Genomic DNA, 26,481 nt, shown 5'->3' on the forward strand with positions numbered 1-26,481 from the left:
TAAATGATTAAACTGCTGTCCCCATTGATCAGCCAGAACAAAATGCCTGTTAGCTATAATTTGGTTAAGATTCTCTCCTTCCCGCAGGCCCCCAACTTTGACCTACCCTCATCCTGAGCCATCACTAAGCCATTTCTTAATAGCCCTTCCACAGCGTAGGCTGGCCTCAGGGTAAAACCTTCTCTGATCTGCTTTCCCATCATGCCATTTCTGTTCACACCACCTCCCTACACCCTGTTCTTGCTAGCTTTGTTTTCTCCTCTATGTAAAAGAAAAAGTCTTTTTGCCTAATCCCTGAGAGGTGTGCAGGTCTTATGGTCAAAATGGTCTCTCTATCACAATAGTCCTCCTTCTATTGCAACTGCCCCACTCTTTGTAATAATTCATCTAAATAAAGTCCTTATCAAGTTCAGATTAAAAACATTTTTTTAGCACCTTCATATTCAAATTCTTGCTCTCCCTGAAGGAGAACTTCAAATTCCACTTGTGCAGGAAACTTTCTATGACCACCCCAGAATTCCTACCACTGTTTATGATCCATTTCTTTCACACTGCACTTTTTATTTTGCATCTTATTACATGCATAATTTATCTCTTCTGCTCAATGCAACTGCCCCAGGAGATCTCTGCCTATTTCATTCTTTGATTTATCATAGTGCTTAGAACATTACACAAATAATAACTTGGTTTTTATAAAGGAAATGAAGAATGGACTTAGTACATCTACAGAATCCATCAAATGGCAGTAGACAGTAAAACGCAGTCAACAAACAGGCGACTTTAAACTATTATGTCATGTATGATACAGTTTAAATCAGATAAAATATACAAAGTACTTATAATCATGCATACAGAAGGCATTCATAAAGGCTAGTTTTCATCATCATCATAAGCAGCAGCAGCACAATCCTCTTTTCATCTGCATTAAAGAGATGTTTACTTAATAACAGCCAACTTACATAATTATTATGTCTGAAATTAACCAGGGAATACTAACTGATTTTTTCTCTCTTATATAATGCTTTAAATATAATTTTATTACGGTTTGTATCACAGTAATGAAAACTGACTGTGACCATTCTGGTGTCAAACAACCCCTCGGTACAAGGATAGACATGTAGCTAACTTATTGCTGCTTTTAGTTTTTCATTTGGTTGTTCTTTTATATTTTATATGCCAGAGGGAGGAAACAAGCTTTTCTTGAGAGTCTATTACATGCTATGTACTGTGCTGGGTGCCTAAATATAATTCAACTCTCATCACAATTTGAGTTAGACTAAAGGAAGTAACTGTGAATAGTTAACTTGCCCATGGTATCATTTTAGGAACAACAAAAAAAATCCTGGTTTAGATTAGTATCCACACAATAAGCATTTCTTGAAAGAATAGTAATGGTTTATTGGCTTTTGGAGATTCTGTTCTTTTAAGAATAGCGTTGCCCTCCCCCACACGATGAAGAGATGCTATTCAGGAAACTTGCAAATATCAGAATAGCGTTAACTGTTAAACGTTTTATTGCATTAGAAAACTTTAGCCCTGGAAGGAGTCATAGAGTTCCCTAAGATACAAGTCTGGGTTAAAAACATTGGCCTAAACCAGGTTGGAAACAGGACCATAATGTAACGTCACCTTGCTCTGATCCAGACTCTTTCCACTATATGGCACTACCTCACATAATTGATAAGTCCCTTTCCTTTTCACTTTCTAAACATTTAAAGTATTTCTAATATTGCACCTTACAGATAATGCTGCAAAGAGACAGCTTAGTAACAAATGCTTCCTTCCTTCCTTCCTTCCTCTCTTCCTTTCCCTTTCCCTCTCTTTCTCTCTCTCTTACTCTCCAAGATTAATGCTTAAGAAACACTCCCTCTACAAGAAGACCAGGCATATTTTTCTTTTTCACTCTCTCTCCTCCCTTTCTACCTCCTTTCTCGAATGTATTTACTTATTTTTCTGTTATCCTCTTCTTTTTAGGGGGTATGTCTTCTGTTGGCATTAGTCTTCCAAGCTGTTTCGGTATTCTATTTATTTTTTCATATTATGTTTGGAAGATTCCAACTTTAAACTATTTTACTATGTGTTTTATAAATGAATTGGTACATCCCGATGTTTACAGCAGCATTATCAACAATAGCCAAATTATGGAAGGAGCACAAATGTCCATTGACTGATGAATGGATAAAGAAGATGTGGTAAACACACACACACACACACACACACACACTAGATAGATACACACACAATGGAATATTACTCAGCCATAAAAAATAATGAAATCTTGCCATTTGCCATGGCATGGATGGATCTAGAGGGTATTATGGTAAGTGAAGTAAGTCAGTCAGAGAAAAATGAATACCATATGATTTCACTCATATGTGGAATTTAAGAAACGAAACAGATGAACATAGGAAAATAAAAAGAGAGAGGCAAACCAGAAAACACACTGTTAATGATAAAGAACAAACTGAGGGTTGATGGAAGGAAGTTGGTGAGGGATGGGCTAAATGGGTAATGGGCATTAAGGAGGACATGCGTTGGGATGAACACTGGGTGTTGTATGTAAGTGATGAGTCACTAAATTCTACTCCTGAAACCATTATTACACTATATGTTAACTAACTGGAATTTAAATAGAAACTTGAAATAAAAATAGTGGGGAAAAAAGTAAATGAACCTCCAGACTCTACAAGCTTTTAAAAACACTTCAGTTGACCCTATATAAGAAAGTATATTGTGCTTACTTTAAAAGAAAATGGTATCATTTGAATTACTATGAAGAAAACAACCGCTATTATAGCTCATTGGGATTATTATAGATTAATTTGATAATAATGACTATAAAAATAATTTTAAACAAAATAGTTACATTTTAACTTATTTTATGTATAAGCTGAAAGCCGTAAAAATATTACTTACATAACAGGTTTATGATTAACACTAAAATAACATGTAGCTGAATTATTTAGAATACATTCATTAAATACATACCCAATTTAGCTTTTGTTTATTCAACATTTCAAAAACTGCTCATTAATCATCTAATACTATGTACTAAATAATGCAGAATTACTGATAAAACCAAAATAGACAAGATGAAGCCTTACCTCAAGTAAGTTAGAGGCCATTGAAAAAGAGTGTCAATATAGCCCAACAGCCAAATAAGCATAGAAGAAACAACGTCAGAAGCTATCTGACCTCTAGCGAAGAAGGGACTGTCCTGAACTAGGAGGAAAGCACTGAAGGCTGACTGGAGGGGATGGGTTTTTGAGTCGCACCTTGAAAGACAGGTAGACTCTGAACATGCAGAGATCTGATGGATGTGCAAAGCAGATGGAGAATAAGTATAGAATGAGGTATTCAGACAGGAAAGTGGGAGTACAGCTTAGCAGTTTGCCTTTCAGATCTTTCATAACTTGACAATAATCTTTTATTCAAATGACTTTGCATTAGCAAAATTTGCCTGTGTTATTTAGGATAAAAGCTAGCAGCTGTTAAGAGTGAACCTCAGGATTTTAGTGGTTTAACTTAAATGATGGTCATTTCTCACTCACAGAAGCATGCAATGAGAATTGTTCTGGTCAGTGATTAGCTTTTGCCCATGATGTGATTTAGAGATAAGAGCTCTTTCCCTCCAATAGGGCCTAGGCATTCTCTGTCTCTAAGCAATTACTGTGGTAAGAACAAGAGAAAGAATATTTATTTCCTCACTACTTTGGCTCAGAAGTGACAGTTCCTCCTTTCCCTTCATTGGTGAGAACTAGTCATGTGGCTTTACCTAGAAGCAATAGGGGCTGGGAGGTATAAAGTTCATGAACACCACAGGTTTGAATGGCGCAGGTCTACTTGTACATACAGTTTTTACACTAAAGTTCTATAAATATATTTCTTCTTGGGTCTTTCTTTCTTTCTTTCTTTCTTTCTTTCTTTCTTTCTTTTTCTTCCAGAGACAGAGAGTGCGAGCAAGGGAGGAGCAGAGGGAGAGGGAAATAGAGAATCTTAAGCAGGCTCCACGTCCAGCAAACAGCCCATCATGGGGCTCGATCTCATGACCATGAGACCATGACCTCAGCTGAAATCTAGAGTTGGATGCTTAATCGACTGAGTCACCCAGATGCCCCATCTTCTTGTGATTTTCTTTTCTTTTCTCTAGCTTACTTTATTATAGGAATACAGTATACAATACATACACAAAATATGTGCTAATTGACAATGTATATTACTGGTAAGGCTTTTGGTCAACAGTAAGCTATTAGTAGTTAAGTTTTTGGGGAGTCAAAAGTTACATGCAAATTTTTGACTGCAGAGGAGGTCAGCCTACAGAATGGGAGAAGATACGTGCAAATGATACATCTGATAAGAAGTTAATATCCAAAATATATAAAGAACTTCTACAACTCACACCAAAAATAGAAATAATCCAGTTAAAAAATGGGCAGAGGACCTGAGTAGACATTTTTCCCAAGAAGACATTCAGATGGCCTATAGACAGATGAAAAGATGCTCAACATCACCAGACCACACAAATGTAAATCAAAACCACAATGAGATATCACTTCACACCTCTCAGAAAGGCTAAAATCAATAAGTCAGAGAAAGACAAATATTGTATGAGTTCATCTATATGTGGAATTTGAGAAACACAAGAGAAGAACATAGGGGAAAGGAAGGAAAAATAAGATAAAACCAGAGAGGGAGGCCAATGATAAGAGACTCTTAAATACAGAGAAGAAACTGAGGGTTGATGGGGGTGAGGGGGGAGTGGGGTGAGTTAAATGGGTGATGGGCATTAAGGAGGGCACTTTTCAGGATGAGCAATGGGTGTTACATGTAAGTGATGAATCACTGGGTTCTACTCCTGAAGCCAAGACTACACTGCATGTTAACTAACTTGAATTTAAATTGAAAAAAACCTCAGATATTAAGGAGGTTTGTAAAATGCCAAAAAAAAAGGACAAAAAACAAAACAAAACAAAACAAAACAAAACAGGTGTTGGTAAGGATGTGGGAAAAAATGAACCCTCACATATTGTTGGTGGTAATGTAAACTGGTGCAGTCACTGTGGAAAACAGCAAGGAGGACCTCAAAAAATCAACTAAAGAATCACCATATGACCCAGTAATTCCACTACTAGATATTTATGCAAACAGAATGAAAACACTAATTCAAAAAGATACATGCACCCCAATGTTTACTGCAGCATTATCTACAACAGCCAATATACAGAAGCAGCCCAAGTGTACACCAGTAGATAAATGAATAAAGGAGATGTAGTATACATACACAATGGAGTAACACTCAGCCATAAACAAGAATGAGGTTTTGCCATTTGCAATAATGTGGATGGACCTACAGGGTATAATACTAAATGAAATAAATTAGAGAAATGCAAATACCATACGATTTAACTCACATGGAATTTAAGAAGCAAAACAAACAAAAAGAAAACGAGATAAACAACAAATCCAGAATCTTAAATACTGACAACAAACTGGGGTTGCCAGAGGGGAGGTGGGTGGCTGGAATTGGTAAAACAGGTGAAGGGGACCAAGAGTACCTTATCATGATGAGCACCAAGCAATGATAGAATTGCTGAATCATTACACTATACACCTGAAACTAACATTATACTGTATTTTAATTATACTCCAAAAAAAAAAGCAGTAAAAAGGAAATCCTTGACTCCAGACTGTTTTTACCAAAGAAATTCAATTAACAAAAAACGCACAAACATGACAGGTAAATTTGTGACTACATATGAAGCCCTGCCCCTAATCCCTGCATCGATCAAGGGGTAACTACAGTTGTGGACTGAGCAGCTGCTGTCCAGCAAGAGCTCAAACTATATGAAGGAAAGGAGACTCTTTCCCACCCAGGACTGTTTGGCAAAGTACAGAAACATGCATATGAAAATCTATCTTAGATTCCAATTAATGGGATACTTGATACATTTATATCACAGAGCTTCACGTATATTGGTAACTGTGACTCCAAGAACTGCAGTCAAGTGGAAGACTTAACCACTACTACAGGAGAATTGCTGAAATCCTCTGCCATTATCTTCTAGGAATGTGGTTATACACCAGAGTAGAGCCAAACAAAACCAAATTCTCAGACTAAATTGGACTTTAATCAATGACGAGGAATGATTTGAGTAAGAGTAACAGGTCATTACAGATGTTTCTAAATTAAACAGACAAAAACCATGGAAATGTTAGGATTCCTATGAATTAGAAATGTGGGATCCTAGTTGAACTTCTGAGGACGGAAAAGTCCACCAAACAAATTCATATTTTTTTATTTAACTGTATTTCACACATATAAAAACAGCCTCTCTAGTTTTATTTCTCTGGAAAATCACCTTTTCTCAACATCTTTGTTATCTTTGCAGCATTTTGTCCTTTGACACCTAACATTCTACTCTATACATTGTTCCTGAATAATCCCATTCGCTGTTGTAGGTTCAAGTGTCATCTGTGTGATTAATGCCAAATTCTTATCACCGTTCTGTCCCATATTTCCAATCATCTCCTAAAACCTGCCAACAGATATCCCATAGATACCTCAAGTCCGACATTACCAAACCTTAACTGCTACTTTCTGGGCACAAAATCTAGCAGCCTCTCCAAACCACCCCTCCCCCCACCCCACCCCCACACACCTTCCTTGCCATCCTTGTCCTGATATTGTTCACCCTACTACAGGTCCTCATGTGCTTCATGGGGAGGCTGAGAACCTTCTAAGTGCAGGGTTGAATCTTGAATGGTCATAAACAGTCATATTGACAGTGATCTTGGCCCCCTTTCTAGTGATTGGTTTATCCATGGGCAATTTTTAACAATAGGATGGTGGTTGGAAGTGTGCTCTGGGAGCTTCTGGAAAAACGGACCTTGCTCTTATTTAGGGAATACAATATGGACCAATTCTTTGTCTGTAGATACAGGGTCTACACATGATGCCATTTGTGAAGCCAGGCTAAGAGGTCAAGTCATTTGCAGAGAATGGCAGAGAGGAAAGACAAAAAAGGAAAAAAAAGGGGCGCCTGGGTGGCTCAGTCGGTTAAGCATCCAACTTCGGCTCAGGTCACGATCTCGCAGTCCGTGAGTTCGAGCCCCGCATCAGGCTATGTGCTGACAGCTCAGAGCCTGGAGCCTGCTTCAGATTCTGTGTCTCCCTCTCGTTCTGACCCTCCCCATTCATGCTCTGTCTCTCTCTGTCTCAAAAATAAATAAAACATTAAAAAAAAAAAAAAAAAAATTTAAAAAAAAAAAAAGGAAAAAAAAAACCAAAACAACAACTGTACCTGATAATGTCATTGTAGCTGCTGAATTACCAGTCCTGGGCCTTATCTACTTCTGGAATTCTTGTTATAGAACATAATACATGGGGCATCTGGGTGGCTCAGTCGGTTAAGTGTCTGACTTCAGCTCAGCTCATCATTTCGCTTTCATGGGTTCAAACCCCAGGTTGGGCTCTGTGCTGATAGCTCAGAACCTGGAGCCTGCTTTGGATTCTGTGTCTCCCTCTCTCTCTGACCCTCCCTTAATTGTGCTCTATCCCTCTCTGTGTCTTAAAAAATAAAATAAAATGTTAAAAAAGAAAACATAATGTATGTCTTTGTTACTTAAGTCACTAGTTACTTGGAGTAAAACAAACAAAAACCACCTAATATACTCCTCTTCAAACAGGCTCATCTTGAAATCCCTCAAAATTCAAATCCTCCAGACAAAAACCAGGCCCCCACTCCACGAATACTCACATGTAACAACTAACCATATTATGTGAGATACACCTAGGTATATTTCAGATCTGTTACCTCTTCTTCAAACTCACTGTCTTACCTTTGTTTCAGCCTCTTGTCTGCCATCAAAAACAGCACTTCTCTAAGTATTTGGGGTAAAGAACCTCTTGACTCTGTTATTTCCAATCTATACATTGAATGGTACCAGCGTAGAAATTCTCTATAACTTCTAACTTTATTTAAAATAATAAATGCAGATCTTACAACCATAGAGCACATTCATTTATACAGTGTAAGTAGCTTGTATACGTACACAATTGTTGCTCTGAGTGTAACTGTATTTCTTACAAAATGTTTATCAAATGATTTTGTTGAATAAAAAAAGCATATAAAAAAGGTAGGTCAAGACTATTCAGTTTATTTAACTCAGAGAGAAATTAGATTAATATAAAAGGATCTAATTATATACCCCAAATGGAAAATATCATCAAAACTATTTCATTACATTTGTACTAAGCTTTTTTGCTTTAATCTAATTTTAGCAATGTCATAGCCAACCAGTAAACAGTGAATAGCCTACTACCTCTTTGCTGCCCCATAACATATTGCTTTCATGTTAATGGATATTTTTCACATCTCTGCTATTTCACTCCCATCCTTCATGTTTGGTGTTGACAAGTGCTATTGGTTTCATTATTCTGAAAGGGTTATATGATTAGCTAAATAGCACCATAGCAACAACATCTAAGTAGAAACATTCTGTTTTCAGGTTATATTTTTAATCGGGGACTCATAAAAGTTGATGCCTAAAAGAAACATGACATGTTCGTGACATTCAGAAGCCATGGTTTCACTTAAAAAGTTTAAAATGCATTTTTACATTTTTAAAAAAAAAAAGGACATATGTTTCAGCGTCATTCTTTCATCCTTAATTTGACAAAGCAAACCTCAATTAAAAAAAAAAAAAGCTCAGTATGTACTTTGCAATCCTAAGTGATATATTGAAAACTAAACATTTTAAACAAATATTAGAAATCACAAGACTTAGAAAGCAGGGCATAGAAACAGTAGCATTTATATTCATATTTAGAGTATGTGTCAAGGTTTAGTGAATAAAGCAAATGTGTCCTTCAAGAGATGGCATTATGGAAAACAGCATAATTTTCTAAGGGAACATTAACAGTAAGCACTCATTAAAAATTCCATAATTTTCTGTTGACACCACAACACAGGAGTGACTACTGATAGTACTTCTATATTTAAAATAATACCTCTTAACTTTAAGAGACAAAACAGATGAACATATGGGAAGGGAAGCAAAAATAATATAAAAACAGGGAGGGGGACAAAACATAAGAGACTCTTAAATATGGAGAACAAACAGAGGGTTCCTGGAGGGGGTGTGGGAGGCGGGATGGGGTAAATGAGTAAGGGGCATGAAGGAATCTATTCCTGAAATCATTGTTGCACTATATGCTAACAAACTTGGATGTAAATTAAAAAAAAATAAATTAAAATAAATAAATAAATAAATAAATAAATAAAATAATACTTCTTACATGTTAATTTGTATTTTTTTTATTTCCCTGATAAGCAAATTATACTGTATCATTTGAAATAAAGTCTATGAAATTCATAATGAATCTGTGGTGTTTATATTCCAAGAAGTCATAGTTGATATATCGGGAGTAGAACCCAAGGCTGAACCCAACAGATGATCAAGAAATATATAGTAAGATCTTCTAGTTAAGGCACAGAGTAAACTATTTCTTACATCTTACATAGAATTCATAAAATGTCTTTAATTTGCATATTCATGTTGAACTGTCCATTTATAATTCATTGGATTTTTTAAGTCTTCCAGATGGAACAACAGATGCTAACATAATGACTAAAAGCTTTGGTCAAGCATTTTAAGAAATGAAAACATTAATTCCTCTTATGCAAAAGCCATATATTTTGACATGAGTAAAACCAATTCTATTTCTATGTGGTTTTCTCATAGGTAGTTCTGAAAATTCTTTTAAATATGTATTACACAATGGCCACATCAATTGCAAGTTACTTTGAAGAGTTACCTCTTGATTTTACCAAGAAAGAGACTTCAAAATTGTAGGAGAGACAAGTTAGAACCCTGGAATACTGTATACCTAGTGGACCTGTTCAGAGTGTGAAGATAATAAAAGCTCTTCCAAATAGTTAAAACCTTTTGACAATAAACCTTCATCATTCAAAAATCTCATTATGTAATTATTAGGTTGTCATATCAAACCCTAATATTTTGATTTTCTTAATTGCTTCCTGGTTTTTAAACCATAAAATATCTTTGGAAAATGTGAGTACTAAAATAATGAGCATAATGAAAAATCACTAGAGTCTCCATGACCTTCCTCCAGCTTGTCTATGCCTACACATACCTCAGAGGGGAACTGATCATATTTTTCTTAAAAGTTTATTTATTTATTTTGAGAGAGACAGAGACAGTGCAAGTGGAGGAGGGCCAGAGAGAGAGTGGCGGGGGGAGAGAATCCCAAGCAGGTTCCACACCATCAGCACAGAGCCCGATGTGGGGCTCAAACCCACGAGGCTGTGAGATCATGGCCCGAGATGAAATCAGGAGTCCGACGCTGAACCGACTGAGCCACCCATGTGCTCCAAATCTATCTTATTTTAAGGACCTCCAAAGAAGATAGCACCAGCAATCTCTCCCAGTATTGAGCAATGAGTTGTCTAGGAACCACTGTCAAATGCTAAATTCATAGAGCTATAAATTGAATCTCCTCACTTAAGTAGAAAGGATATGTGGAAAATGTAAACATACTGTCATGTAGCAGTAAACAATTAAAAAAAATAAAACCTTCTAAATCATGCTGAAACCTTTACTTGATGTATTTTTAGTGCAACAACTTCTAGTTGCTTTTTCATTCTTGTGAATTTTCCCAATTCTCTTTTTTTTATTTTTTTAAATGTTTATTTATTGATGAGACAGAGAGTGTGTGTGAGCAGGGGTGTGGCAGAGAGAAAGAGGGAGACACAGAATCTGAAGCAGGATCCAGGCTCTGAGCTGTCAGCAGAGACCCAACATGGGGCTTGAACCCACAAACTGTGAGATCATGACCTTTTTGAGATTCCTCCACACATATAAACCACTCCTTAGTGATCAATGAGTACTACTCAGTGATTTGTATTGATGATAATGTCATCTGAAATACTGGGTTAGGATTATAAATATTAACATTCCACTAATTAAAACAAGCAAAGGTAAAGATTCACAGATCAGACCAAATCATGATAGTGGACACTTCCATTTCCACATTTCTTTATAGCCTGCTTTCACATGTTTCGGCTAATTTACTCCTTACTATAGCACTGTGAGTGGGTATTCACGGTCTCAACATTACGACTACACTTAGTGAAGTCAGGTGATTTGGCCAAGGTCTTTTAGCTCATGAGTGACACAGCCACCAATGGAACTACACCCAAGGTTCTGGGTCCTGTGCCTTCCCCTTACACTTTTCAAGACAGCAATCACATTCACGTTCTAGAGCAGTGCTGTCCAATACCAATATAAGGCAAGTGACATATAAAATTAACAGTTTTTGTAGTGGCTACATTTTAAAAAGTAAAAATAGGTAAAATTAATTTAGTAATATTTTGTATTTAACCAAATATTATAACTTCAATATGTAATCAATACAAAGTTACAAATTATATATTGTGCATTATTTTCTCATACAAAGTCTTTGAAATCTGGTATATATTTTATCCTTACAGCACAGTTAAGTCCAGTCTAGTCACATTTCAAGTGCTCAATAATCACATGTTGCTAATGTCCACTGTATCGGACAGCGCAGTTCCAGACGTTTCTCTAATTAACCTCTAAGCTAACCATTCTATGAAAGAATATTTAGTGGTCAGCTCTTCGAGCAAATAAAAGAATGGAACTTCATTAGAAAAGATGATGATGATTTGTATTTAAAATTATAAATTCATGTACTTTGAATTGCATCCTTGGTAAAATGTAGATAATAAAGCCTATAAATCATTCTGCATGGTGACTGCCATATGGTTAGGAGTCAAAGAAAAAGTATCTGTTTCTTTCCCAATGAGGTAGGTATGAGTTTGGTTAGTGGTCTGCAAGGCCAGGAGCTGTACAGCTCTCATACTGGGATCAGGCCAGAGGGATGGCTGGGGACAGGAAGACTGTACCATTTCTCATAGCCAAGCAGTCCAAAGGATTGCACTGGTAAGGTCATCATAATGAAAACATTCTAGTACACTGCAAATCCAGTGCTTTCAAAAGCAGCAAGAAATCAAAGGCTAGCTCTTGCTGATAAACTATGTCAGGCAACAATACAACACCAAAAAGTAGGCCATAACATTCAATCAAATCAAAACATAGATATGGGGTAGGTTGTACTGCTGATTGAGCATTCTTAATATGGACACTCTCACACAGAACCAAAAATGGCATCATTCTTTTAAGGTTTTAAAATGTCACTCATCCTTTTAGGCATGGCTAATTTATAACCTGTATCTATGGATTCTAGTATTTGACATTCTTAGGGATGTCATATGGCTTCGTTTTTTGTTTTTGTTTCTGTTTTTTTTGAATGCTATCCTGACCCAGGCTCATTTGAGGCCCTGGCTGGAGGCCACTCAGTGAGCAACGAAAAAAACGAATGCTTTTCAAGTGTAATTTATAAAATCTAGAATAGCCGGTGCATAGAAAGCACCTGAAAAGTTTTTAAGGGTGAGTAAATTGAGGTTATGTGGATTCAATGAATAATTATAAATAAGAACTTAGCACAGATCCTGGCATATAGTAAACAGCATTAACTATTGTGATTACTAATGTTTATTATTGCTTATATTGATGGAAATTATCCAAAGGAATAAAGCCTTATTTTCCCCATGGCTAGAAATGGCACATCCCAAATTTGCTATTGATATATTTTAAAATATCCTACAACATTTTCTGCTTAAGAGTAAAAACATCATACTTTTTATTCAAAGTTACCATGCCTTGACATTAAATATTTGCTTGATTAATACATTTTGGCAATTCACTCAATATAGTGAGAGATCAAACAATAAATTAAGGTAATTAGTGTCAGCAGAGTTATCATTAGAAAATACTCATAAGAGAGGTCTTTTGCTCTAGGTACTGAAATCCACATCAGGATTGGACAGCCAAAATGATTAAACTCAGTTTCACTATATTGATCAGCTTTAACCTCTTTGAATTCAAAACTCTGAATTAATCTAAATGATTTTTGAGTTGCAAAATATGGCAGAAAAACAGCTAAGACTGTCTGTAATATGATTCATTTTATAAAAAATAATATATGTGATGGTTGTTGTGGGCATAAGTCCTAGCACACTGATTACTGAACACACAAAGTCAAGTCTGGAATTTATCAATTCGTGTTATCCATTTCATCAATTCTTGTTAGGTTACAGTCAGTAGAGCACACATGAGGCTATGAAATGTGTCAGTAAAAATAGATGTTTAAAAGGGAAGATAGGGGCACCTGGGTGGCTCAGTCGGTTAAGCGGCCGACTTCGGCTCAGGTCGTGATCTCACGGTTCCGTGAGTTCGAGCCCCGCGTCGGGCTCTGTGCTGACGGCTCAGAGCCTGGAGCCTGTTTCCGATTCTATGTCTCCCTCTCTCTGACCCTCCCCCGTTCATGCTCTGTCTCTCTCTGTCTCAAAAATGAATAAAGGTTAAAAAAAAATTAAAAAAAAAAAAAAAGGGAAGATAAAAGGAACTGTTTGTTAAGGAAAAATAAATAAAAGGAATCACTGAGCGCCCCTGGGCTTCACTACAGAAGCACCATTTAATTACATCAGTAACAGAAGAATTAAAGGACTCATAATAAAATGTGTTTCAGTTGAACTTAAATGATAAATCTTTCATAGTGATCAGCAGAGCTCATATGAAAAATACAAAGCCTGTCTATTAATTATCCAGTGGAGTAAATCATAAACTGAAGTTCAGGAAATTAAATTTTACTCCTAAATTTCTCAGCATGATGCTTTGTGATAAAGCCACTTAACCTTTCTTTGCCTCAGCTTCCTCATCTATAAAAAGAGGAGGAAGATGTACTTTTTGAGAGCATATCTTCAACCTCTGGTTGATTGGGAAGTAGTTTAAATATATTGCTACATTAACTCTGTTAAAAATGTTAAACCAAGTAAAAAAATGCTACTAAAACCATCACATCCTTGTAGCAGTCACTTCATTCTTTTTGTGTTTTTTTTTCAAGTCAGTATTCTTTTCTTCACTTCTCTGTTTTTGCTGACTACTGCATTTTGTTGGGAATTTCTTTTCCTGATGTAACAATCCATTTTTTTAACCAGTACTTCACTTAATGATCTAGCCCTACAAATTAAACGGCTTTTCTACTAGTCTGACTCATTTCAGATTTTTTTGCTGGAAACATGGTGTTATTTTGTTCTTAATCTTTCTTCTAAAACCTCCAGAAAAATGTTTCAGCCAGAAGAAAAAATAAGTATTAACGAGACGAAAGGGAATATCATATAATTTAATCAATACTTCTAGGAAAAAAAATCTATATAGTGTGTAATTTTTTCCTCAGATGTAACAAATTCAAAACAACGTATCATAACTTACGTCTGTACTTTTTAAATCTAAATAGGGACTATTGTACAAAGAGCCAAGCTGGTCGAAATTATTTTGGAATTACTAGGTCTATTATGGACCGTCTCTGGACACATTTTCCCCATCCTCGCAAATAATCGGGCAGGGGATCAGTGTCAAAGCTACGGTCTGAGTATGAGTTAGAGTTTAGTATAAGGAATCCTCAGATATAGAAATTTATATGAAAACAAATTTGAACATTTTCACATTTTTATTTAGCAATATTGAAGTACGGAAAATGGATTTTTATGAATATCAAACCACATTTTACAATGTTTAAGAAATCATACTCTTTAGAAGTACTGGACATCTCCTCTTTATATTCCTTGAATATTTTTCCCCTTCTTTGGGCACCTCAACTTTTCTTTGGAGTACTACTCCCTTCCTCCTCTCACTTCATTTAGTTGGGTTGGCCCATTACCAAAGCAATCCAAGCAATATCTAGTACATTTAAAAACATACACACTCTGAATAAGCTAATCCACTCCTAGGTAAAAATTCTACATAAATGCCTACTATTAGGCAAAATGAACAGCGTGCGTGTGTGTGTGTGTGCACGCGCTTAGGAGATGGTTAATGATAATATCACTTACATTAAAAAAATATGAAAACAACCCTATCAATAAACTGGGAGATATTCATGTAACAGAATATTATAGCATAAAAGTAATAAATCAATGACAGATAAATGAAATCACATGGATGAATTTAAAAAAAATAAAGTTTTAATTTTAATTCCAGTTAGTTAACATACAGCATTATATTCCTTTCAGGTGCACAATGCAGTAATTCAACAGTTCCATACATCACCCTATGCTCATCATGACAAGTGCACTCCTTAATCCCCTCCACCCCACCTCTTAATCCTACATCAACTGGATGTAGGGTATATAGGATCTCTCTCTAATGTCTTTATAATTTTCCTGTAAATGTAAAACTGGTCTCAAATAAAATGCTTATTAAAAAGAAGACATCCCTTTGTAAGTAGCTCATGTTGTTGTGGAAGAACAGGAGTGTCAACAGTTACAGTGCAATGGGTAAGGGCTGCAGTGGGGATTCTAAAAGTGCTATGAAGGCATGAAGAACGACGGGCCTCAAAACAAAGGGAACCTGGGAGTTGTGCCCTGAAGAAAGGGTAAGAATCAGCTCCGCGACAACGCGTAAGAAAAAGCATTCCAGAGGGAGCGCACCAGGTAGAGGGGCTCAGAGGGAGGATATTTGGAGAACAGTAAAAACTTCAGTGTGGCTGAGGCTTACAGAAGAGCGTAGACGATACAGATTGATGCTAAAAACACCTTGAATTTAACAAAATAATAATGTTGAAAGTATACCCAAAGTGATAAGCAGGTTTATTATTTTATCCCTGTGGTCTGTTTTCCTGAAGCACTACTTCACTTAAGTAGACACAAGCACTTTTAATAAGTGCAAGATCTCCTAATATTGGGGCACCTGGGTGGCTCAGTCAGTTAAGCATCTGACTCCGGCTCAGGTCATGATCTCGTAGTCCGTGAGTTCGAGCCCTGTGTCGGGCTCTGTGCTGACAGCTCAGAACCTGGAGCCTGCTTGGGATTCCACGTCTCCCTCTCTCTCTGCCCCTCCCCCCCCTCATACTCTGCCCCCCCCAAAAGTAAATAAAACATTAAAAAAAATTTTCACAATATTGCCTGCACATTTAGCCACCTTATGAAACTAGAAATTTCCTTTCCGCTTCACATGCAGGATTCTTTCTTATTTTAAAGAAGCATGTTCTAAAACACTTCAAAATATTTGCTTATCATCAGCTAATGCAGATGCACTAAAATTAAATGATATCATGCTGTGCATAATATTTACATCAAGTACAATATAATCATGATTTGCAGAAAATCAAGCTACAAAACACTGGTTAATTATGATCCAGAGAACAGCCCACCTTTGCTGCTTTAGTGACAGATATAATTTGGGTTCTAAGAATCGTTCTTTAATTTGGTTACAGGCAAAGTAAATGTGCTATGGTGTCACACTAAAGCAATGTCATAAAAAACATTTTTATATAAAAGTCATAGACTTTTATTTTAATAAAAGATGCATTTTAATACATACTATTTTAATTATAGGTCATGCAACTCCCCCATTCATCCAAAACTTCATATATAGGCAAACTTGGCTTTATATTTTTTTACCCAAATCAATGTCACAGGTAAGGCCACTTAAATGAGAGGTATTCAAAATTATGAGTTGAATGAAAACTTCCATTAAAACTTTTATCTACTTCCTCTTGGATAATACAGAATAACTACTCACTCTTTTCAAGTAAAGACAAGATATTTTTGGAGAAATAGAGTTAGGAAAATATAGTAGCCCTGAGTAGCATTTAGGAGAAAATGATTCTATTACTGGTTATACAAAATAGCCTCATTTAAGTGATTGCACCATTTGGGACCCAGCTTCCAGTCTCTGAGATTTTTTTTTAATCACCTCTTTCTAAATAGTGGTTTGGCGTCCTAATGTTTCTAGAAAGGGAAGAGATGTGTTTACCAAGGATGAGTTCTATAATCCAAAGAATAAAGACCAGAAGTATATTCGACATTCTTTAGGGAATAGATGTTTTTTCATTATATTTTCAAATTCCTTGTCTCTATACTTACTCTTGGAAAATCTACTTCAGTATAGATTGAAAGCAAAAAATAAATAAAACCTCAATATCTATTGTAAAGAAAACCCAAGTATAAACAGTTACGTTTTTCACTCTTCCATTAAACAGACAGGAAGAGAAAGTGTTAATTGTAATTTTCTCTACAAAGACCTATTAAACACCGCAAAACTGAAAACCAAACTAGTTATAGATTATACCCATGCATACCATTCATACATAATACACGAGTGAATGTGTGTTTACTATTTAAATATATCATATATTGCAAGTGTCAGTTATTTACTAGGCCTAATGTTTACCAAAGGCATTACCAAAGAGCACCTGATTTATTTAAGTAAAATTTTATTTAGATAAGAATAATTAATATTCATCAAATGAATTTTATAAATTGAATTACAGTTTTTAAGTCAAAATATATGATAATCTCAAGATACGAAAGAAAAGGCAATGATTATAAGATGAAGGTCACTACCACTAAGCGCTCTTCATATACGAAAACTATACTAAGTGAATCAATGAACACATGAAAATCTCTTAAAAGTATATAATATCCCTTGTACACTTATTTCTATATGTTTCATAAATATGATTGTACAAAAAGTTACCAAGAAGAACCTTTCTAAACAAGATGAGAATAATTTCTTTAACTCCTAATATTGCTCTTGTTTTCCCCTGTTTTTTCTCTTGGGACCACTTTTAGAGAAGTAAACTATCAAGTAAAAAAAAAGGCATGAAGATAATATATTACATGACATAAAATGACCAAAATGCACATTTGGATATAATTCTATATTATGCAAACTGATTTCACATACCTTACCTCATTAGATCCTTGCAAAAACCCTATGAAATAAGCAAGGCAAGTTTTATAATTGCCATTTGGTACATGTAGAAACTGATACGGTGAAGGTTTTGGTGATTCCAATATGGTCATGAGACCAGGGAGTTGCAGACTCATGATTACAGAGTTCTAAATCTTGTGCTCATGTCCTTCTGTCTTAGCAACCAGAGAGAGGAATGACACCAATTGCTGCACCTCATATAATTATTCAATTATTACACCTGAAATTATGTTATTTTCAAGTTCATGAGAACACATACATCAGATTTATAGAGCGATACGTGAAGAAAATAGTAAATTTTCTGATTTGGAGCAAGACAGGAAGACAGAGATAGATCTCATGTATTCTATTTTAACACTTGGGAAAATGTTTCCAAAAAATGATACCATTACAAAATATAAGCATAATTTTCTGAAATTGTAAACTCATTATTTCAAGTACTTTCAAAAGCTAACATTTCTATAATTCCCTAAGCATATTTTCTTTAACCTTTCAAACGCATTTCAGCACAAGATGATTTAAAAGCAAGCAGGAATAAATGTCACCTACAGGAGTCCACTTAGCATTTGGTTAAGTACTTCTTTCAGCGCACAGATTTGAAAAAACCAGTAAGTAGCATAAAAACTCAACTTCATTACTTGCACGTGAAATACTGAAGACTGTGATTACCTGTAACAGTTAATTCAGTAGTTCTTCTCACAACAAAGCCTCCATATTTTAATTCACAGGTGTAATTTCCAATGTCATCTTCCCTGACTTCTCTTATAAGCAGTGTATCTCTTTTGAACACAATACTTGGCCTCCATGTTTTTGTCCTGCATTCCTGCACGGAAAACACAAAATTTCTGTGGTAAGTAAAATAACTGAAAAATAGAGAAAAGTATTCTAAATAGCTAAACCAAAAGCTTCTAATGTTATATTTTAAAGGGCTGAAAAGTTTGTAATTAATTCTAAGAATTTTCATATCTTCTCCACATCTCTGGGAAATCAGGTACCTCAATTTGAAAGCTGTTTTTTTTTTTCTTTTTTTTTTTTTTTCTTTTAGCAAGAGTCACTTTATTACCTTCAAAGATTAATGTCTCTAAATCAGGTATACATTGATTTAGCAGATATAAGAAAAAAGACACTCAATTAAGATAACTACAAACATCATTTTTAGAAGTAAATACTCTTTATTTGCTAACTATGTAATTAACCATCTTGATACTAATAACATAAAATAGAAAATATACTATTTTAGTGTGAAGTAGAAAAATTAATTCTGTTGAGGAAAATGCTTCTATTTCAATCTTTTAAATCTTTTAATACAACATTTAGAAATAATTCAGTCTCTTCATAACATGTACATTCTATAATCTGTGAAAGAAATGGCCAACATTCATATACAAGGTCTTTACAGTACTATAAATATCTATTTTCATTGTTGGTGGGTCTACCAAATTATGGTCTCTAAATTAAGCTTAGGATTATAATGATGTTGGCTCAGGAGCTTTCTCTTTTTGCCAGAAATCCATTTCCACTAGCCAGATTCAAAATCAAGGCAATGAGGATAAAAGTAGCTTTAAGCCCTTGGACACTGTTCACAGGTAGTATTATTTCTGAAAAAAATTTATTGCCACATCAACTTTTTGCAGGCTATCATTTTGATTATGTGGATCAATGCCTTTGTATATATTTTAGTTATTCCAGTTATTTCAGACCAAAATATACATCTTACATACTCATATTAGTTGCCTAAACTGTCATAATTGCAGAAGCTATATACATCGAATACATGAAATATATGTTGCCTTGAGTATGGGAAAATAATCTGGATTACTGCAAGACTTTTAAGTTTCATGTATAATGCATCTCCTCCCATCACTCCACTAGCGACAGTCTTTACAGCTTAAGGTCACAGTAATTGGGGTGTTGGTGGAAACATGACTAAAGGACCAATGTGAGGCCAGCCATTTTAAATACTGTGTGTGTGTGTGTGTGTGTGTGTGTGTGTGTGTACATGTATAGAAGGTGAATATACACATATGACTACTAGACAAACATTTGTTCTCAGAGACTTTGGGTCAAACTTCCCTAATAGTCTCCCCTTTGAAGTAATCATTAGGGCTTGCTAAGGATCTGCTTGTGGAAAGCAGGCATGCCACTGAGAATCAGGGTATGAAATACACAAAGAAAAACAAAAGGGAAAAAATAAACCTCATCTGCACAGCAACAGAAATCAGTGGGGCTAATATTTGAGGGCTGTTTGACATTGCCTTGGATAGAAATTCAAAAGAAATATACAAAAATATTTCAATGGTTCAAATGTTCTGAATCCTCCTTACTTGCTATCAAGAATGAAAATTAAGTCTTACTCAGAGAAGGTCATTGCTAATTACGGCAAATCCTTTACAATTTATTAAATATTTGTTTCTTGTTAATTTCTCATAAGTTCTGAATTCATGACATACTGATATTGGTGGGTCTAGTTACTAAGAGGTCATGTTTCCTAAATTCCTACTTATAGGGAATTATACAAAGTAAAATTTATACTAGTACTCTTTAAATCATAGACACAATATCCCAGACAAATGGTCATAGCACCTATATTATATTTCTTGAAGACACTCAGTAACAAAAATTTCTTGTATGGTAGAAATAAGTTGAAGAGTACATCCAAATCTTAAAACTGAGAGAAAGTCAATTATGTGATAGGAAGGACAGGGGTTGGATTATTCTCCTTTAGTCTGAAGTTTCTTTTGGTTTTTGAAAAGAAGTTTATCTAGTGCTATTTTTATAATGCTATGAATTTTCATCAGATTTTAGAAAATGTATGTGTTTTTATATGAAAAGGAATTGAATATAAAAGGTACTTCCATTAAACAGAAGAGTTCAATAAAGCTAGAATACCATTTTTTCATAGAAGTAAATCAATCCTTTCCTTGCTTGGGGACATTAGGACTGTTTATGTGAAGAGCTCTGAAATGAATGCTTAACGTATTTTAGTTCCTGAAATTATCAACACAGATTATAATCGACTTGAAAGAATTGTGTAAGCTAGATGTGAACATTAACACAACAGCTTATTGCAATGGATTACCAATATAAATATTGAAAGCCATTTATCAAAGCTATTGGTTTGAAAACTTATAACGAGCAGCACAATTTGGTGTACTATTTTAGGAGCACAGAGCTGAACGTCATCATCTCCATTTAATTTTTTTATCCAACTTGTCCAAGAATAAGATACACATTCATCTATTTACAAGTAAGAAAATCATTCACAGCACATACCTTATACCATAGGATTTCAGGTTCTCTGGTTGGTAGTAAAAAATCTTCTATGTCACGGCATGAAATTTCCTTGCTTTTGCTAAGTTCAGCTTTATCAAAGTATTTCATCTTGGAATTGTAGCAGAGTCCAGTGTCATTTTCGCCCACTGTCAGTGAGATGGATACCTTCATACAGTAAGTGGAGTTTCTGTAATGAAGCAAAATAAATAAGGTCGTCTGGTGTGAACAAAAAGTGCTGCCAGAATGTGTTTACTTCACTAAAAGAGAAAGAGAAACAGAGACAGAGAGAGAGGAGGAGAGGAAGAGGGAAAAAGAAAAGCAAACATTCCCTTGATTAGTTAAGGTTATGGTATTATGGCTTATTTCACAGAACTTTCTCTTATCACACAGCTAAAAAAAGCTTGGTTTGCTGAAAACATTCGTACATTTTTCATTTGTTAGAAAAAAAAAAGTTTTGTATTATATACAAGTGTGGTTTGAAACCTGTTCACTAGGGATTTTTGTATCTAAAAAAATGAATGAAATAAAGGAAGATTTAGGTCAGAAAAGAAGTCAACCTTGCGTTTATGCTAAACTTGGCAAACTCAACAGAGTAGAAAAATATAACTGGTCTATTGGGCATAATGGAATGAGAAGAAAAAGGCTGCTCCATTCTTGTAGTATGGGTTGTCTTGGTAAGTGGAGACATTATCAGTGAATATGGGAAGAAAAGTCTTGGGTAAAAGTACTGCACACTCACTATCTTTATAGACTCAAATGCATTTGGGTTGGGACCTGGAGTTCAGGTTGTCAGACAAGATAAACATCCTAATGTACTATGTAAGCATACGGACCCCATCCTGATAGGTTCTACATAATCAACTCATTAAATCAGTGCCTCATTTTACAACTTGTTGGTTCCTAAATCAAGTTTCTAACTTGAAATACATGAGAAGAGAAATCATGTTCAGAGATCTCCTTGAAAGAGTTGGGCCAAAGGAAGTTTTCCTGTAAAGTGCACTATTTGGGTTTGCCATTTAAGTCTCTGCACATTCAATGAACACTGCTATGGGTCAGGCACGGTCATGTAGGCAGTGAGAAAAAAAGAGAAGCATAAAACATCAAATTCAAGGTTTTATAGAGAACTTCTTACGTGGTAAGTGCCCAACAGCTCATTTGTATACTTGGTTATCAAAGTTCTGGATTTGAGTTTTACTGCTTACTATTTCTGCAATGTTGGGCAACTCATTTAATCCCTCGGAACCTTAGGTGGGGGTGGTGGGACAACATGTGTCTGAGTTTGGCCTGTCACCGGTGCTCAGTAACGTTGGCTCTTCTCACTCTGCACTGGTGCACACAGATCACAGTCCCCTAGTTCTCCTCCTTATTCAGCCAAGATATTTGCCATTTAAACAGCCACTTGATTCAAATTTTTGTTTTTTGTTGTTGTTTTTTTTTTTTTTTAAATGGCAATATGACAAGACGAGAATAGCCAGAAAATAGGTAGGTTGGTTGTGGTATAATAAAAATATATATTTGGTCTTAGTTCCTGGCACAGATTTCCTGAAACTCCTAGAACCATCAGAGCAATAGGAGTGGAGTGTCTTTGAGTATTCAAAGTGAGCCCCTTTTAATCACCTTTGAGTTTATGTTAATGAGATGCCTTAGGATGAAGCCCTTAGAAAGCCTCAGAATGGGGCTGGTTACCAGAAAGACCAAGTGTTCAGAGGATTGGAATGTTTAACTCCAGCCATGGACCCTAAGGCAAGTGGGCAGGAGCTTCAGGTGAAGCTCTATAAAAACTCTAGAACAACAAAGATTGACGAGTTTGGGTGGATGAACCGTGGAGGTTCTGGGAGGGGGGCATGCCTGGAGATGGCATGGAAGTCCTGTGCCGCTTCCTCCACACTGTGCCCTACATGCCTCTTCCATCTGACTGTTCATTTCCACCCTTTGAGATACCCTTTGTAATAAATTGACAATAGCGCGTCAACTGCTTCCTGAGTTTGTGAGCCATTCTAGCAAATGACTGAGTCCAAGGAGGGGGTTGTGAGAATCTCTGATTCGTAGCCAGTCTGTCAGAAGCACAGGTGACAGCCTGGACTTGCACTGCTGTCTGAGTTGTGAGGCAGGAGGCAGTCTGGTGGGACTGAGTCCTCAACCTGTGGGGTGTGATGTTATCTCCTATAGATAGTGTCAGAACAGATTTGAACTGTAGCATAAACAGCTGGTGTTGCAAAATCCCTTGGTGTGGAAAACCCCCCACATACCTGGTGTAGAAGTACTGAGAATAGAGCAGAAAAAGAGAGTTTTCCTTTACCATTATTTATTTCGCTTTATATTGGGTAACAAAGAAAAGTGCCACAAAATTATTATGCAGAATGATTAAATATTGATGTCTCTACTTCGTATAATAGCCTAGAAGCACATCTAAAATACTTCACAGGTAAAACCTTTAACCTTTAAACAAAGTCAGTCAGTAAAATGGTCCTGGAAGAATGTGTTCAGAGATTTTGTTAGAATGATAAAACATAGTATAGTCCCTGCTCTCAGGCCCTTGTAATCCAGAAGTGATACACAAGTAAACAGCTGAAATTCAATGTGATAAGCACTACAGAAAGATAGTGTGCACCACCACAACAGCGTCAAAGAAAGAATCAAGACTTCTTAAGTTGTGATACCTGGTTGTCTTAAAGAATGAGAAAGAATTCGGCAAGTTTAACAAAGGCTAATCCAGGGAACAGTACGCACAAAGGCTTGAAGACATGCAACAACTTGATATGTTAGAGGAATTGCAAATAATTTGGTGTGGCTGGACTCCAGAGTAGTTATAAAGGAACAGCAGGCACTGAGACCAGAGAGGTGTGCAGAAGCCAGAAGGAGAGTCACGTAAGCCACAGCAGAATGTGGACTTTATGCTGGGAAATGAAGACAATGGGATTTTGGAGAGATTTTTCTGATGGCAGTGAGAAAAATGGATTGGAGAGAACAGAGGACTAGGTGCAGTGAGAAAATTAGAAAGCAACATCATTCATTCCGGAGAAACATGGCCGCTCCAAAGGCAATGACCACTGAGACAGGAAGGAGGAATCATGCTCAAATTATATTAAAGATACAGAATCGCTACAACAGTGAAGGAGCAAAGGAAAGAGAGAGGTATCCAAGATGATGAAGAACTTTTCTCAGATGAGTATATGAAAAGTAGAGTCAATCTTTCGGCATGGAAAATACTGAAGGGAAAAAAAAAAAAAAACAGCTTTGAGAGAAAAGAAAGTGTGCTAAATTTTAGCTTGAGCTTCACACCCAAGTGGAAAAAATATCCTCTTTGGGTTTGCCAGAAATATTGCTCATGCATTATTTATTAATTTTACTCCAGCACAGACTAGAACATGCTCTTTATAGGCTCATTTTAAGGTAATTTTTTCAGAAAAAATAATTATCCAAGGTAAGCAATTAACTATCCTAGGACATATCCCAATGTAGCAGTAAGAAAATACCCACGTTTTAGAATAATACTGATATTTGTACACATTAGAATCCTTAAAGAACAGACTTTTCTAAGAAGTAAATCAGTGAATTCTAAATTTGAATGAACACTCCACATGAATGTTTTAAATTCATGAGTCTTAGGTTTTCTTTCTCCTCAAACTACTAATTACTATTGTTTGTTTGTTTTTCTACACCTTCTTTTATCAAATGCCAGACATTTTTTTATACAAACAGGGCTGAGTCAAGAGCAAGATCTCAAAAGCCCAGCTGTAAAAGATTCAGATTCCAGCTTGATCGCTCAGTACTTTTGACAAGGAGAGAAAGTTACTTGACTCCTGAGGCTGCCATCTTCTCATTTGTATAAAGAGAAAGTAATACTAAAAACCTTGGAGGTTGTTTTGGGAATCAAACATGCTAAAACACAGAAAGAGCTTAGGGCAGGGCCAGTCTTCCAGAGAGCACTGAGTAAGTTAGATACTATCGGTACTACACCCCTTGTCCCTATTTCCTTTAGATTTCCATTTCCCAGTACAGCCACCAAGTGTTTTTAGAAGGCAGGTTAGACAGACAACATGGCCATGATGATGCCTTCAGTTCTTCAGTGCTTAATTAATGTCAAGCATAAGAATCCAGAAAGGTCCTTCTATTTTTCATCTGGGATATGTGAGCGGGCTGGAGAAGAAGGAGTAAACCTGATGAAAAATACAGACTTCCCACCCCACCATCCCTTTCTCCTTTCTATAGACGCAACTGACCACCGATTTTCAGAAAGTAGCTCCAGATGAGCACACTTAGGTGTTCTTATTTTCCTGACTTTCATTCCCCGGCTCTGGGAGGTGACTGCTGATTTACAACTGTCTGGTAATGTCTGGAATCCCAGACTCCCCAGGATAGCACTATTTTCAAATTACTTTCAATGTTTTAATACTTGTTTACTGTTTCTGTTCATCAGGAGGTGATATAAAAAGCTAAAAATAAAGCAGCATCCAATGAACACGATACTCCTATTTACCGAGAAGAGCTAACAGGAAGCAAGCAACTTGTGACACATTAATAAACATATGATCCCTGTGAGGGGAATTACACACTCTCAAAGTAAACAGTACCATCCGCCATCATCAAATTTGCAGCATGACTGCTATGGCACCCTGGCTCTGTGCATCAGGGAAATACCATGTGATGGGGTAAATGGGGTAAGGCAAAGGCTCCTACAGGACTTCCGGTGAAAATCAAAAGCACATATTTACTCGGCTTCTATTGTTTAGAATGGATGGGCTGTCATCTAGGCAAAAAGCTAAATCATGACTACTAGCTTCCATGTTTATAAAGTGGCTAGAGAGACAGGATATACATGTATGTGGAGAAAACACTTGTTCTTTACTGATATTCAATACTCAGTTGACTTTGGAAGTCAGTACAGTGCATTCAAGTTCTCCAAGGGTTTCTGAGCAGTGTGCTACCTTGAAAGAGACAAAGATTCAATAATATTATTGTGGATTAAAAAAAAAAAAACTAGCTCTACTCTACTTCAATGATAAAAAATACAATATTAATTTCAAAAAAGACCTAGTTTTCGCTGGCAAAGGTGACCTGAAGTACAGACCAAATACACAGCATGTATTGTACAAATAGTTCACACAGATTTCCTTCATTTACCCAGCTGAGGTTACAGCAAAGTAACCCAATGCCTAAAGAAGTCAATGATTTACCCAAGTTCTACTACCCATTTAGTGGCAAAAAAAATAGGATTAGAACTCACATCTCGTAACTTCTAATTCTATATACTGGAGATTATTAGTGCTGGATATATATATATATATATATATATATATATATATATATACATGTGTGTATATATGT

At 35.9% G+C, this 26,481-nt stretch overlaps 1 protein-coding gene across 1 annotated transcript in view; it reads right to left on the reverse strand.

The window, feature by feature from the left end:
• IL1RAPL1 (interleukin 1 receptor accessory protein like 1) overlaps positions 1-26,481 on the reverse strand; it is a 1,353,681-nt gene that overhangs the window by 521,301 nt on the left and 805,899 nt on the right. The window contains exons 4-5 of the mRNA XM_019419745.2: positions 21,154-21,340; positions 18,550-18,703 (exon numbers count right to left, since the gene is read on the reverse strand). Of these exons, the coding sequence (XP_019275290.1) occupies positions 18,550-18,703; positions 21,154-21,340 (341 nt within the window). The remainder of the gene's footprint in view (positions 1-18,549; positions 18,704-21,153; positions 21,341-26,481) is intronic.

Source organism: Panthera pardus, unplaced genomic scaffold, assembly GCF_024362965.1.
Source record: "Panthera pardus isolate Hobbes unplaced genomic scaffold, ASM2436296v1 HiC_scaffold_27, whole genome shotgun sequence".
In the NCBI taxonomy this organism is placed as follows: Eukaryota; Metazoa; Chordata; class Mammalia; order Carnivora; family Felidae; genus Panthera; species Panthera pardus.